Source organism: Bactrocera neohumeralis, chromosome 5 (assembly GCF_024586455.1).
Source record: "Bactrocera neohumeralis isolate Rockhampton chromosome 5, APGP_CSIRO_Bneo_wtdbg2-racon-allhic-juicebox.fasta_v2, whole genome shotgun sequence".
Taxonomy (NCBI): Eukaryota; Metazoa; Arthropoda; class Insecta; order Diptera; family Tephritidae; genus Bactrocera; species Bactrocera neohumeralis.
Window position 1 is genome coordinate 78,279,841 of NC_065922.1, and position 15,369 is coordinate 78,295,209.

General features: G+C 38.0%; 1 protein-coding gene and 1 long non-coding RNA gene across 26 annotated transcripts in view; one reads left to right on the top strand and one right to left on the bottom strand.

Annotated features, from left to right (window-relative positions):
* Window positions 1-1,833: 1,833 nt before the first annotated feature.
* On the bottom strand, window positions 1,834-2,611 carry LOC126759932 (uncharacterized). The gene is made up of 2 exons (XR_007667125.1): window positions 2,407-2,611; window positions 1,834-2,311 (listed from the first exon to the last, which is right to left on the bottom strand). It is a non-coding gene; the product is annotated as an uncharacterized LOC126759932 (long non-coding RNA).
* Window positions 2,612-5,193: 2,582 nt separating this feature from the next.
* LOC126759931 (basement membrane-specific heparan sulfate proteoglycan core protein) overlaps window positions 5,194-15,369 on the top strand; it is a 157,663-nt gene continuing 147,487 nt past the window's right edge. For 23 of the 25 annotated variants that reach the window (XM_050475143.1, XM_050475154.1, XM_050475134.1 and 20 more), the window contains exons 1-2: window positions 5,200-5,286; window positions 7,423-7,747. In XM_050475143.1, the coding sequence (XP_050331100.1) occupies window positions 7,610-7,747 (138 nt within the window). In that variant the 5' untranslated portion in view covers window positions 5,200-5,286; window positions 7,423-7,609. Of the gene's footprint in view, window positions 5,291-7,422; window positions 7,748-15,369 lie in introns of all 25 variants that reach the window. The other 2 variants (XM_050475136.1, XM_050475135.1) reach the window with 2 other exon arrangements.

Genomic DNA, 15,369 nt, shown 5'->3' on the forward strand with positions numbered 1-15,369 from the left:
GGTTGACGGGTGACTCGGTGAATCTGTGGCGAACGTTGTTGGGTGGCAAGTCTCCCCTGTGGGTGAATCATTTATGTGAGTGGCTATGGTCTGGTCGCATTTAGCAGCAACAACTAATATGTTGGTATTGTTTAAAAATATTATAAAAGTATGTTATAAAATTACTGTAATCTTAAGAAAGCGCTCTTTTGTTCAAAAATCGGCTTATTTTAGCTATATTACACTGAGCCTTTTGCGCTTATGAGAAATGAAGTTGCTTCCCTGGTTAAATTTTTTGCTTCGCGACCTCGATAAAGTTCGATTTTAAATTTATTTATTTTTAAAAATCCAAAAATTTAGCTAGTATGCACAAAAACTCGAGAAAAACGAGGTTGCTGCCCTGGCTAAGTTTTTTCGTTCGCCGCCTCGATAAACTCGAAAATCTTCTAATAAGAGCGTACACAAATCACATTTTGTCTGCGAAAGGGTATTATTTTTTCTGTTACCTCCAGTTAACTAATGTCCAAATCTGGGCGTTAAACGACCCTTTGTCAAAAATTCAAAATATGGCTTCTCAAAGCGCATGGCTTCGAGGGATAACCATTAGGGTCTAGATAAAAAAGCAACCTTCACTTAAAGACAAGTTGCAGGAGCTCACAAAATGCTCATATTCAGATTTTTCCAACTAGCATGATCTCGTTACTCTATTCAGCTAAATAAATTTAACAAATGACTTTATTTAAATCGCTTGACGCTCTTCTCTTGCCCTTATTGTGCTGTCAATGCGCCAAATTAAGAAATTAGAGCAGGTAAGAACTATTTGTGCCTGGCTTCTAGGAATTCCTATGCCTTTGTGCCTAATTTCTACTTGCTACTCTCTTACAACTGGAATAGCTTATAAAAAGCTATTTGTCTAGCCTTCTTTTCTGCACGATTGGTTCTTCGTCAACAGTATTGTGGTCAGATATACATATATATCGTATTTTATTTATGTATGGAATATTCCAACCCATATGAATAAAATATGTCCATGATTGGTGGGTGGGCTGCGGCAGCTTTTTGTTCTCTCTTTGGTTAAGCAGCTGGTAAGACATATATTTAAAAGTAAGCTGTCAACACTTGTGCGCATAAAGCACAATAAACCCAACAATCAGCCAAATAAAATACCCAGCCGAAGTTGCGGGCAAAAGCAAAGCATTAGGCCTCACTTTTTACAACACTTTTGCTGCGCGCTTTCAGCTTGTGGCACTCCGCAACACTTGCAACAAGTCGAAAACACGCTCGCCTACTTCATTTGTTTATTATTTGGCTAACATATTCCTGCTGTTTGCGCGCTTCCCTTTGTTGTTGTGCTACATTCACTCCACTTCAGCCCGCTTAGGGTTTTGTTGCTCGCACTTTGCGAATCAGTGGAATAAACAAATATACTTTTGTACTTTTTTATAGTCATGCTCTTCCCTTTACTTCTTCTTCAGTACACGTAGTGTATGTGCTGGCCGATTTCCAACTTGATTCTGCGGCCTCTGCTCCCGTCCCGACCACTTAGCTGTGCTCCACTGCTTCAACTGGCCACTTGACATAAGCGCTGCCTCGCGCACTCACTTGGTGAAAGAAGTACGAGTACGGTTCAATGAGTTCAAGACCTTTTAAATGAGAGGTACAAATGTTTTTTGGCCCTATTATAGCTTCGTATTTGATATCATGAATGCATTTTCGGGAAGAGTGGGCTTTAGTAATTCAAACAATCGAATTAACTCTTTGGAGAAAGTCGTTGTAAGAGACTGAAGTTCACAATCGCGACCGAAACGAGTATTACCGGCATGTATATAGAATGTTGCAATCAAATACAAGAAATATCTGAATACAGTTGTATTTGCACCCACACACTTTACATAATTTATTTTATTATTTGCTTACGCTTTCCCTCTCTGACCATCGTAAAAGCTTCAATGAATTAAATTAATAATTTCGGCCGCTTCCGTAGAGCTTATAACCACTTTCCTGGGTAGATCCATCGACTTTCTTTTACTTGCGGTCTTCATAGAGCTTATAATCACTTTCCTAAGTAAATCCATTGACTGCTGTGTTTTGATTGAAGAAAAGTGCGTTGCTCGAAGTTCATATATCTAACTTATCAAACTAACATGGTACATTACTTTGAATAACTTCCTCAAAACACATGCCGATATCTATAGCTCTGCACCGTTCGCTGTACTGCTGTTGATTTACATTTCGTCAAGCATTCAACTATCCAACTTTCGTTGTTCTTCCTTTTGTTGCACGTGTATGACGTTTTCAACCTCTGCCAGCGAAAGTATAGATGCCACGCCCCCTGTTAATAAGAAAAACGAACACAATGCATTCAACCATCGATTCCCACATTTTACTGAATGAAATTTTTTGTCCACACACAACCTGCTTTCTCACCTCGACTCAGCGGACCCTGTGTTAGAGGTAAAAATAGACAACGACGCATTGCTTTGATTTTGACGCTTTGACACCTCAATTATGGCCACTCATTACAACAGCAAACGAGTTCGTACATAAAAGTATTAGTTAATAAACAACCAATATGCCAGCCCGTGCGCGCGTACCCCCATTCCCCAGTAATTCCCAGGGCTACACTCCCATCATCGGCGCTGAGTCGACTGTCGCGTGGTCGCGGTCTCTTCCGCCGCACCGCTTTATATGAAAATTGCCTCTATGTATGCACGCCCCTTACCTTCCTTTTTCGTCAGCAGTCGACATGAGTTCAACTCGGCATACCGGTTTTGTCTGCTCGATATTTCACTCACGCTTTTATCTTTTTGTTTGGTTTTTGCCTGTTTGTTTATTCTCATATCATTCACTAGCGCTCATCTGCTTACCTTGTGCGCTGCGCGTTCGCTCTTTAGGGCCCAGTTAAGTGGTTTGACAACACTCAACACAACTTCAGAGCAGCCGTAGCGAACTTGTGGTGGCGCAGAAAGTCAAAATCAAAACAAAAAGGTAAAAATCACCGCATTGCTTTTGTGTGCAATACGGATTCCCGCTTTTCTTCATTGCCATTGCTGTTGTTACTATTGTAACCACATTGCTATATGCCTACCGGCATTCCAACACGATTGTCGTGAAGCGCTGACAGCAAGCGTTGCCTCTACAGAGCCCTAAGTTGTCACTGCTGTTGCTTCAAGAACTCTTTTTTGCTATTTTTTATTGTTTTTGCCTTTACAAATTCATTCTACCCAACATTATTAGGAACATAAAAGTGGGAGAGAGAAATGTAAACCATGTGGGTGGGAAACCGCCTCCAACTAAGAAACCCAGTAGGAAAGGGTCGCATATTTACTTAATAAAATCTTATTGCCTAGAAGGGCTATAGCATATTTCCACAGTACGAATTATTTTCAAAGGAACGGCTTCAAAACCTTACTACCGAGTCCGAAACTTCCTCATAAATCATGGTTCCAATAGATTACTTTATGAGCTTCGTGCGGACATTGTCATCCGTATGTCTCTACTATAAACCCTCTAGTACACGCAAAAACTCTAAGATAAATAGTCGCTATCATTATCGAGTTTATTTCTTAACTGGGTATTTTGGATATACGCATTTCTGTGTAACAACACATCCCCAACTTGTTCTGAGTAGGCTGAACTGTTGCTCACCTCATCGTTTAGTTAAAAAAAAATCAGTTACCTGTAAAAAATCACCCCAACGACTGATCGATCAATATTGAGCGAGCTGGTATCGGAATGCGAGCGCATGCTTTCGGTCTCTCTCCAAGTATGGAGATCATTCAACAAACGCTCTGCTTTACAATAACAAATTCAGTTAAAACAGTGCCAGTTCGGCGCGTGGTTTACCGGCTTTTGTGCCAGAAACTTCGCACGCGTAGGAGAGAGAGTAAAGGGAATAAGCGAGAGCCAATTTTAATAAAATGCAACTGTGTGTGTTTAGACGGCAGAAGCTCGGGGTGCGCACCGTGTCGTATGATGACTGTTGGACATTTCTAATTTTAATTGAAAATTATTGTTTTATTTGAAAAAACTACGTTAGGGTTGCCACAGTGCGGGAATGTTGACTGCATTTTTCAACATTTTTAAAATCTCAAATTAATTTAAATAAATTTTTCGACAATTGAAACGGTTGGTAACCAATCCTTAGTCTTGCTAACAGCTGTTGCTCTCGCATTTTATTGCTAACTGTTTTTTTTTTGTTTTTTTTAGAAATTTGCGTGTTGTTGTCGTCGTTTTCTACTGTCTTCGCTGTCGTTGTTGCGGTCGATATCACTATCGGCAAGTAACAATTTTTTATTGCTCTATTTTTAATCATATCTACGGTTGTCGCAGTTGTTGTTGTTGTTGTCTACGTTGTTGCTGCTGTAGTAGTCTGTTGTGATTGCGTTAACTGCTGAGTTGAGTTGACTTTTCGTTTCGTTTTCGTCGCCTCGCAGCCACTCGCGTCATTCTGCGGTTCTGCGGTGCTACCCGCTTGTTGTTATTGTTGTCGTATGCTTAGAGCGCAGTTGCTGTGGTCGTCACCGCTTTTGCCTGCCATTGAATGGCAGTGCCTTGCTAGTGCCTCACTACAATCAGTCTGTGCATGGACGTCGTTATCGTCGTCTGACAATTTTCGGTTTTGTTACAAAAGCTCCGCGCGCCGCACTCTAACACAGTTACGCGCACGCCAACATACACTGCCACATACTCAATACCAATCAACGGACATACGCGCGTCTTCGTATGCTCGCACCAAAACCGCTCTTTTCGGCTGCTCGTGTGCAGGTTATGTGAAACAAGCTGCCGGCAAACGGCTAGCGCTATCATTCGTGTGAGTGTGTGTGTGTGAGTAGTATTCCTGCGGTTACATTAAGTTCTAGCGAATATGCATATGTGTACAAGTACAATAACCATGCGAAGCATAAGCAGAAAGCGAGCAGGCACAACAAGCTGAAGAAGAACTTGTAGAATAAGAAGAAGCAGCTGCAACGGCGGCAGCACTACATTAGCAGTATTATCTCTCGTGATTTGCACAACGCGCCCGCACACCCCGACACCGGCCGCGGTATATGCAAACATTCGTATGCGCCGCATTCGCCATTCGCCTCCGCCAGCACGCCACCAACACTCAGGCGCTGCGTCAGCGTCAGCGCCGACGACTGCGCCGACAGCGCCCCAACGACAACGACTCCGACGAAGACGAAAAGGAAGTCTGCAGCTCCATTCGGTTGTGCGCCGTCGTGCGGTACGGACGTCGATTACGGTTCGCTGGTGGTGGTTAGTTGGCTTTTCGGTCACACACAAGTCTTAGCTTGCGAGGATTGTGTGGGTATTTAATAAATATTTTTTGGGCAAACTTTGCTGGAATTAAAAAATGTATTAACCGTGTCGCCGAACGAAACGTCAAGTGATGTCCTCGAAAAGTTGTCGTACACGTCGCCGGCATTAGTTGCGTTAATCCGTAATCGCGTGGATTTGTTGCGCATTAGAGCCAGGATACGCCGTCGCGGCAGGATACGTGCGCCAGCCTATTTTGATTTGCTGTTTTCATTACAAACGCGTACGGAATGTGCGAGTCGAACGTTTGCGCGTGTGCATGTTTGAGTGGGAGTGGCGGTAGGAGTTGTGATTTATGGCAGATTTCCGTTAAAGAAGCCTCATTTTATTGGACAAATTATTGAAAATAAATTCGGACAAACAAATTGTGCGGCATTTATGTATTTGCCTCGGAATGTGTAGCAAAGAAAAAAGTGCAAGGAACTGCAAAATTTTGATTAGAAAGCGAAGACAGTAACTTTGCTGACTTGAAACTTGTGTGAAATTTCAAAGACATACTTTTTGGCTCTAAAAAAAGTTTTTGAAAACAAAATTGCTTTATTGTCGCAAAATAGTTTCGGATTTTAATTTTTTCTTCGCAGTTCAAAAAAAAATAACTTATTAAAAAAAAGTATTTTCAAATAAATATTCGGAATTTTAAAAGCATTTAGGGCATTCCAACCAAAATTTACTTTAAAATTGTTTTTTTTTTCGGAGAAATACTTTTTGTGTTTTTGAGGCAAAATATTCCAAAGTAATGTTTTTATTTGGAAACATTTTGGAATTTTTTAAATTTTCAAAATTTCACATTCGATAAAAGTACCCTTAAAGATTTGCGAATACGGAAATTTTTCAATAAAAAAAACCAATCAAAAAAGATCCACATTGAAAAAAAAAATATTTTATAATAAAAATTCATCTGTTATTTAAAAAAAAAATTATAATTTAATTTAAATTTTTAAAATTTGTTGAAAAATATTTTTTAAATATATGTATATACATATATCTTGAATGCATTAGCCGTAAAAATTATTTAAATCCAGTTTTTTTGTTGTCAATATTAAAAAAAAAATTTATTTGAAAATTAAAAAAAAAAATTTGTTGAAAAATAAATTTGAAATTTTTATTTGACCGATGCATAACTAATTTTCAAATGAAAATTTTTAAAATGAATTTTTAAATGAAAATTTTGAAAAATAATTTTTAAATTTTTATTTGAAAGCTGAATTTTGTAAAATATAACCTCGAATAATTTAGCTAGCAATTTTGCGATCCATTAAAGTGAACTAATTTAAATTTTATTTGTTCTAAATTAATTTTATGCTTGGATTCGAATTCTATGAGAGAGAATTTTAGTACTTGTGTACTAGTTTATTTTATAAAACATACTGTTATGAAAAAAATTTGTCCTGAAAAGAAAAAATTTAGCAAACTTGCGCGTAAAAACCGATTACAAACACTTTTTCTAACACAAAATTGTATTTTTGATTTTCAAATAAATTTTTTATAGACTTTTTTCCACACCCTTCTGCGTACAAACAGCGTTGCGTTTTTCGTTTTCTGCCTTTTGTTGCTTTCTGAGTACCTTCGATACGAATTGCTCGGATTTCAGCCAATTCGCCACGCCAATCACGTGTCCCCGTGCAATTCGTGGCATTGTATTTTGCTTTTATTTTTGTTATGTATTTCTACAATTTCTTTACTTTTTTCTGAGTTTTCTTCATTCGCTGGCATTGCTTTGCCTTGTCTTCGCTGCAAAAATCCCGCACATTTTCAATACTTTCTGCTGAGCTCAAGCGAAACAACGATTCGTCCGCCCACCCGCACCGCCACACGATCGCACGACTCGCACGCGGAGCACCGCCGCAGAAATAAATAAATTTAAATGCAATAAATAAACGCCGCAGAACACGCGTTTCGCGCGAAGCGTACCTAAATAAATGCTAAAAAGCGCCAAAGCGTCGAAAAAATCATATTTCAAAACACAAAGCAGAATAATTGCAACGGGAACGCGAACGAGAACAAGAGCGAAAATTCTAAACTTTGTGCTTCTCAGTTCAACACTAGTGCCTTACAGCAACGCCAATTAAATAATTTTCAGCATAAAAACAAATGTTTTACTTTTCGAATTTGTAATTTTTGCAGTTACAAACACAATAAACAAAAACAATAAGAAAGCCAGAAAACTAGTAAAAATTATTAGCACGTCGCGCCAACTTTTGATTTATAGCGATTCTTAGTTTGCATTATTTTCAAAATTTTTAAAATTTCGCTTGGCGTTGACATTAGAATTTCCAAGTGAACCAACCGCAGCCAGACGGCGTACAGTGAAATGGGGGCGCAGGTACCCCAAAGTGGTGCGAACGCCGCGAGGCGAACGCTGTGGAGTGTCTCGATGATCTTCAAAGTCGTGGCAGTGCTACTGATATTGCATACCACATGTGGCACCTACCACACGGCAACGGCTAAGGTGAGTGTAAAAGTTGTGTGTAAGTTGAATGACAATTTGTGAAAAATTTGACTTTCGAAAGACTTAGGCGCTGTTTTCATGATTTCAGTTTTATAATTGAGGAAAAAATCCATTACTTTATTTTTTCTTTTAGCCAAAATGTACTCAGATTTACTTAAGTTAAAGCCATTCACGCGATTATGAGCAATAAACTGTGATTGAAAACCATAATGGATTGTTTGCTAGAAATCTTATCTGCGGCTAAGCAATAAAAAAATATTTAAAAATACATAAATTATTCAGTTATTGTGTGTTTACGGCTCCTCAAAGGGGAAAACCCCAGCTAAAAAGGTTTAAAATATTCACAGAAATTTAAACGCATTTTACTGCAAGTTATCTCAGGTTGATCGCCAGCATTTGAACCTCATGTTAATATAGCGCTGATATGCCAGACAAAATCATAATATTTGTGCTCTCCCCATCCTTCGCTTCTAGTCTAGTCTGTAAGGCATTTGCATATGGAAGTACGAAATTTCCAATAAAGCGGCCCGTGAGTTACATCCAGAATAGTTTGTAGATGAATTTTGTTAGAAGTTCTACTTAAAATATTAGCTTTTGCAATATTTTGCTGTTAGCTAACAAACAACAACTGCAGTCTTTACTTACGCCATTCCTTCAATAGATAAGCATACCTATTTGCCGCCAGATGAAGTAAGCGAGTTAATTTTAGACAATAGTAACATAAAACTAATGAAAAAGGTTACATAAGCAGGCGCTCGTTAAATGACGGTATAATTGTGGTAAATATGTTAATTTATTAACCGGAAATGCGTCCGTAACATAAGTGTACTAGTCTATAACGCTCACTTTCCAAAAGCTATCACAAAAAATATGAAAATGAGTACTCAGTGAGCAGATTTCTCATATCAAAGTCCAAAAATATCCGCCAATAAAAAGGCTCTTTCTTATTCTCGGTAGTTTTATTAAATCAGAGACTAAATACTTCGTTTTTTTCAGGTATAGCGTAAGATATATGCAGACCTAGCTCTTTCAGCCATAGATCTATGAAAACGAATTAATAATTGAACCGACGCGCATACAAGAGAAGCATGCAGATTGTTTCTGTCTATCTCTGGTATATTTTTTTAAAGTCCATGACCACTTTTGGCCGTTGCAGATCACAACCCTTGCTAAAGTAGCATATTCGTTTGATCGCATTTTATTATGGAAACCACTTGCTAAGTAAGGTCAGACAGAGAAACTTTCTCCGCGATGGGTTTTCGATAGTCTACTACTTTTTCAGTTCAGATCTGCATGGTTCATTCTCTTTGAGATATACAATAGAATAGTTTTGATAGATGCTGACCCTCAAGCTAATATTCTTTTGATTCTTTGATGTAAATGAAATATTTATATTTACCAGGAGGAGGAACAAAATACCGTCCTATGTCCTTATTCGGAGACTTGAGTCTGCAACCTGTTAATAAGTTGAAGTACATAAGGCTTATCCTTGATAAAAACTTTCTCGAAGGCCGTATATTGAGGAGAGAGTAAGAAAGACATCGGTTGCCTTATATTGCCTTAGAGCAGCTTTAGGGAATATTTGGGAACTCTCACCAAAGGCAGTGTTGTGGCTTTACGAAACCATAGTCAAGTCATTCATTAGTCTATTCGTCTGCTGGAGTGCGCTCCAAAAGTCTGAACTTGCTAAACCGCTTGAATCGCTTGTCATCTTCGGTGCACTACGAACTACACCAACGTTGTGCTATGAAGTGCAGTCTCTTTCAGGGGAGCGAACATGCACTTCGACAGCAGAGCGACAGTACAAGGCAAGAAGTGTCTGTGCTTCATCATCAGGCTCATTTGGGTGTAAAAGTTGTTAGATATCCCAACAGACCGGCGTTTTGAACTGTTCAAGTGAGAACCCTCTCAGGATCGATCTCTTAATGCAACCTGACCTAACCTTGGTGTACTTTGAGATAAAATTAGGATTATGATTGTTTAAAGTCATGTCGCTTAACAAGAGTCAAAACCAGCAGGAGGTCTTGATTATTTCATTTGTGTTTATTTTTATGCGTCAAGCGAGCTCATCAATTCTCAATAATTCTTGGCAGTAATAATTCTGATATTTACGTTTTCCTACAGATCTTTTATGGTCCGTATGGAACTTGAAATTGTATGTTTGCCTTCAAAACTGCTAAAGCTACTGGCTAATAAAATATTTTTTTAATATGCCAAAGTCAAAGTAGCTATATAAAGGGATTGGGCTACAATTTTCTAACAAAATATTTCTTAATTATTGCAAATATAAAGTTTCCCTCTAATACTTTTCAAAATACCATTCCATTTTAGTATTCTGGTATGAGCAGCAGCAACTCTCTGATGTGCAGGGGCGGATTTTTAGGGGGGAGGGGGTAACTATATAATTTTGTACTACCAACCCAAAGTCCGTTTCTTTGCGGAGTGTCACTTATGATGGAAATAATGTATAACTTTTAACTGTTAGGGGGGGAAATCTCAGCAGTTAACCCCCTCCCTCCCGTGGATCCGCCCCTGCTGATGTACTTATAAAATACCACGATAATATATTATTATTATATTTTTATAAAAACTGTGTTGCCAACCCAAATTATCGCGCAGAACAAACTCAAAAGTAAACAAAATGCCAGCGGCAAAGAGCTATTAAATGCTCATATGAGTGCGTGTGATAATCGCCTTTATAGTGCGATAATCAAGCAGTTAACACCTCTATGTAATACTCATTATTAACAAGCGTGTCTAGTCAAAAATATGATTTTATGGCCCGAGCTTCAAAGTAAACATTGCGGAAAGAAAAAAGAATGAAAAATAAACTTTGCTGGGTTTGACGGCAGACACAGTCACACACAGCCATACATGCATATAATATATATGTATTTATAAGCACTATTTCAATATTTTAAGATTTTTGTAATAGAAAATTGTGGTTACTCGCGCCAACAATGTGTTGGTGTTGCTATTTGTTGCACATGTAATGTTACATCCCATAAATATTTACAAAAGAAAATTTATAATTTTTGAAAAAAAATAATTTTCAAAAACGCTTTTCAGTCGTTTACTCCTTTAATCGATTTCCATTTCCGTTTGCCATAAAAGCCGTATTTATAACTCTGTTCAAGGACATGTTGTGCCAATTTCCTAAGGCCCCAACACCGGATCTTCTAATCACACACATTCACAAAAAATAAATCTGAAAGAATTAAATTAAATAAAAAATATAAATTAATTGCCATTTTAACATTGTTTTCTTAACAATTGCAACAACAATAAATCATAAAAGCAAATGAGTTCAATAATAAAGTTCAAGCTGTGCGCACGGTGACGCGAAAAGCAAATAAATAATAGGCCAGGTTATCAGCGCCGTCGAAGCCAAGGCAGAAGAGCCAAAAGCCTATCGGGCGAAGACAACAGCAATTGACAACAACAAACGCATAAATCACGTCAAAACATTTCAAACATTCTGCGCGCACTCACACACACAACAGCGCTGCTGCAAAAGGTTAGCCAAAAATAGCAAATTATGCTGGCGAACGGCGACGGCTGGCGTCGTATTGGTTGCTGCCAGCGCGGCGAGCTGCCGATTGCCGATCGCGTCCGGCCGGTGGAACTTCGTGCTGATAATAGACTGCATGCATGTTTGCATGTGTGTGTGTGTACGTGAGCAGCCGGCTGTGGCGTGTTATCAGCGCGACTTATGAAAATGAACCAATTTACTGTGAATTAAAACTAAAGTCTGTACTAAAGCCAAGCATTATATAAGACATTATGCCACTAAAAAGATAGTCAGAGACTTTAGGAAAAAATGTGTCTTCCAATTTAGGCGCGTCACTATGTGAATGCCTGATTTTGAACTTCAATTCGTGCGAAGACGCCCTGTCATCGGGACTTCTATATTAATTTCTATATGACGGTGTGTGTATTTGCATGTTCTTTTGATAAATTTGCGCCAAAAAATAGAATTTCAAATAAATTTATACAGATTTCGCTGATTTCGAAAATCTTCGGCGCGGGGTTATCTGCAACTACATATATATACTATACTTGAATTTAATGGAAATCCGCACACAATCTAATTAAATATTGGCAGTCGAAAAAGTCTTTTTTGTATAGATATAAAAAGAAATCAGTTGAAATTTGATTAGAAATACGAAAAGACTTTTTCGACTACCTAATATTATAAAAAATTCAGAAAAAATGTTTTCAGATTCCGCGAAATCTTCTGTCACCAGCATTTTCCTCTCGCGCTACCGCTGCTTCCAGCGCCTTCTCAACTATGTTTCTCTTGAACTTCGGCTGCGCTACTTTTCTAAAAAAGTTTCATACGCTTTTTAGGTTACCGTTATTGCCTTTTGTTGCTGTTGTTGTTGCATTTGTGTTGACTTTAGCTGCTTTTGCTGCTGTCAAAGTCATTTATCAAATCGGAAGTTGTGTAAACGGGTCAGCATCTTCGTGCGTTAATCTGTGTTGCTCTCCTTTTGATTTGTTTTTAATTACAAATTTATTATTTAGTTCATTTTATTGTGCAACACTCAAGAAGTGTGTGCTGTAAGTGCGTGCATGGCAGTGGGCCCGTTGCACAAGTCCGCTCTTATCACCTCTAGGCTAGCATACAGTTAACTGCGTGACCATGCGCGCTGTTGCTATTTTGCTGTAGAAGAAAGAAAAAACAATAACAAAATATTAAATGAGTGTACAAAATTGAAGCACTAGTAGTTATTGGTGTCTTTTGGCTTGGCAGTGTCGTTACAGAAATTTTTAGGTTTGGTTGAAAACAAGAAATCTTTCATTTTTTCTTATAAATAATTATTTAGCAGTCAAGGTAAACACATGTGTTTGAGATTATTCGTCGCAAATTCTGGTCATTTCCTTTTCAATTATGCAGATAAAATATTTCAAGTGAAAGTGCTGTGCTCTTAAATAAGGCCCTATATAAATTTTAATTTTTGATTTATTTTTTTTAATACTCTTCTGATTCAGCATTTAGTACTTGAAAGTACAAGCCCCTGTGTTTCATTCATTCAGCTATTCCAACCACCATTCATTGAGGGCGGCGGCACTTCAACTTGGCTCAAATTCTTTTTTATATTTAGAGACACTTCTCCAGCATGTTTCATATCTGCTGTGTTGTTTTCTTTTTGCTTACGCCAACAAGTGCCTCGTAAAACCATGCAACAGGGGTTGCATTTGCCACAGCGGCCGCACATAAGTGCACCATATGCGACCCATAACTAAATGGCTGGCACTCAAGTTAAAGACGACGCATAGGCAATGGAAAAAGCAGCACAAAAGTTGCTGAAACGAAATTGCGTGAGATAAAATTCCAGCGCGAAGACGTGGCACACGCAATTTCGCACATACGCAGCAGCCTTTGCGCCTGCATATGTGTGTGTTTGGCAGTAATTGCTCTGCGCCAAATGTAAATAAGTTGCCACATGCGCCAAAAAAGCTGGAATGGATCGCTGTTGACCTACTCTCTGACGGCGACAGGCGGCGCTTGGGGCGCGGGTGAACGCGCATTTTGCAATTAATCGTTGTTTATAAGCAAAACATGCCAAAAATCAAAAGCAGATAAAAAAATTAAGATAAATAAAAATTCCCAACGAGCAACGGAACTGTGGCAGCAAAGTCGGTTCCGCCACACATTGTATCCATATGTGCCAAATGTGCAACTTTTGCTTAATGAATGGCGTAAAGAAGTGCAAAAAACGCACTCATAAATAACACACATCTAAACAAGTGTGTGTGTGCGTGTGTTGCAAGTGTCAAGCAAGACCTCGGTGCGGCGTAAATTTAAGATTTTTCAACGAATAAACATTTTGTAAGAAATATGCAGCAGTTACACTTAAAATGATTATTTTAGAAAAAAAAAATTTAAATGAAACAAGTAAGGAAGGGCTAAGTTAGGGTGTCACCGAACATTTTATACTCTCGCATGATAAAGTGATAATCGAGATTTCATTATCCGTCATTTACATATTTTTCAAATGCCGTATTTGTGTAAAGTTTTATTCCGCTCTCATCATTGGTTCCTAATGTATATAGAAGACATCAGATGGAATTCAAAATATTTCACCCATATTTAGTACATGTCATCAGGGAAATAATATATACCGAATTTCATTGAAATCGGTCGAGTAGTTCCCGAGATATGGTTTTTGGTCCATAAGTGGGCGACGCCACGCCCATTTTCAATTTAAAAAAAAAGCCTGGGTGCAGCTTCCTTCTGCCATTTCTTCCGTAAAATTTAGTGTTTCTGACGTTTTTTGTTAGTCCAAATATGCCCCTCCCTAATGCGATCCTTTGTGCCAAATTTCACTTTAATATCTTTATTTATGGTTTAGTTATGACACTTTATAGGTTTTCGGTTTCCGCCATTTTGTGGGCGTGGCAGTGGGCCGATTTTGCCCATCTTCGAATTTAACCTTCTTATGGAGCCAAGAAATACGTGTACCAAGTTTCATCATGATATCTCAATTTTTACTCAAGTTATAGCTTGCACGGACGGACGGACGGACGGACGGACAGACAGACATCCGGATTTCAACTCTACTCGTCACCCTGATCACTTTGGTATATATAACCCTATATCTGACTCTTTTAGTTTTAGGACTTACAAACAACCGTTATGTGAACAAAACTATAATACTCTCCTTAGCAACTTTGTTGCGAGAGTATAAAAATGAAAAAAATTTAACAAATTCTCAAAAACGTGTTTTTTTAATTAAACATTTTCCTAGCGAAAAAATCTTTCGCAGCTAAAGTATTCCTAGTGCTAAGGCAATTTATTTATTTTTCTTAGCAACACGAGCTTTAAAAAATATCTCCATTCATCCGTCGGCCCAGCGCTTTGACTACTTTGATAAGGCAAATTTTCACATCTTAGAAAAATACGCGAATATTCGCACAATCACCTTGGAACATTACGCAATGTTTGCTAAGCTTTTTAACAGTTGCGATATGTACATACATACATATATGTATATCAGGGTGGGTACAAAAGAAATTAATATATTTTTTTTCACTTAATACTCTGAAAAGTATAAAAATATGTTCTTAAGCACCTTTACGAAAATCTCACCAAGAATGAGTTCACAATTGTAATGGAAAGATCCTACGCCTTACACTTCTCTATCTTTTCTTATTAACAGGCAGAGCAGTAAAAACTATGAGCTTTGAAATTAAAAACTATTTTCCTTCATTGAGTTATAAAATTCATAAAAAAACCGCATTTGTCATATAACAATCAAACTTCAACGAGAAAAGTTTACGATAAAATAAATTAGAGACCATTCAATTTCCTACAAAATCTATAAAAAAGATGGTACAATTAAAAGCTCACACTTGGAGAGATTTTCTAAGAAGTGTCTATCGAATAAATTTTTCAGACTACCAAGCAAAATATATTAGATCTTCGTTCGCACCCTAATATACACACTTATATGCTAGCTATTGGCGGTGGAGAGCATGCGAAGCGTTTATCGAAAAGTTGTACAACTATTTGTTCATATTCCTCATATTCCACACTTTTATTAGTTTTTATTATTGTTACTTCGTTGCAAATTGATAAAGCAATGAACATATGACGATAAGTAGCAGGAGTGGTG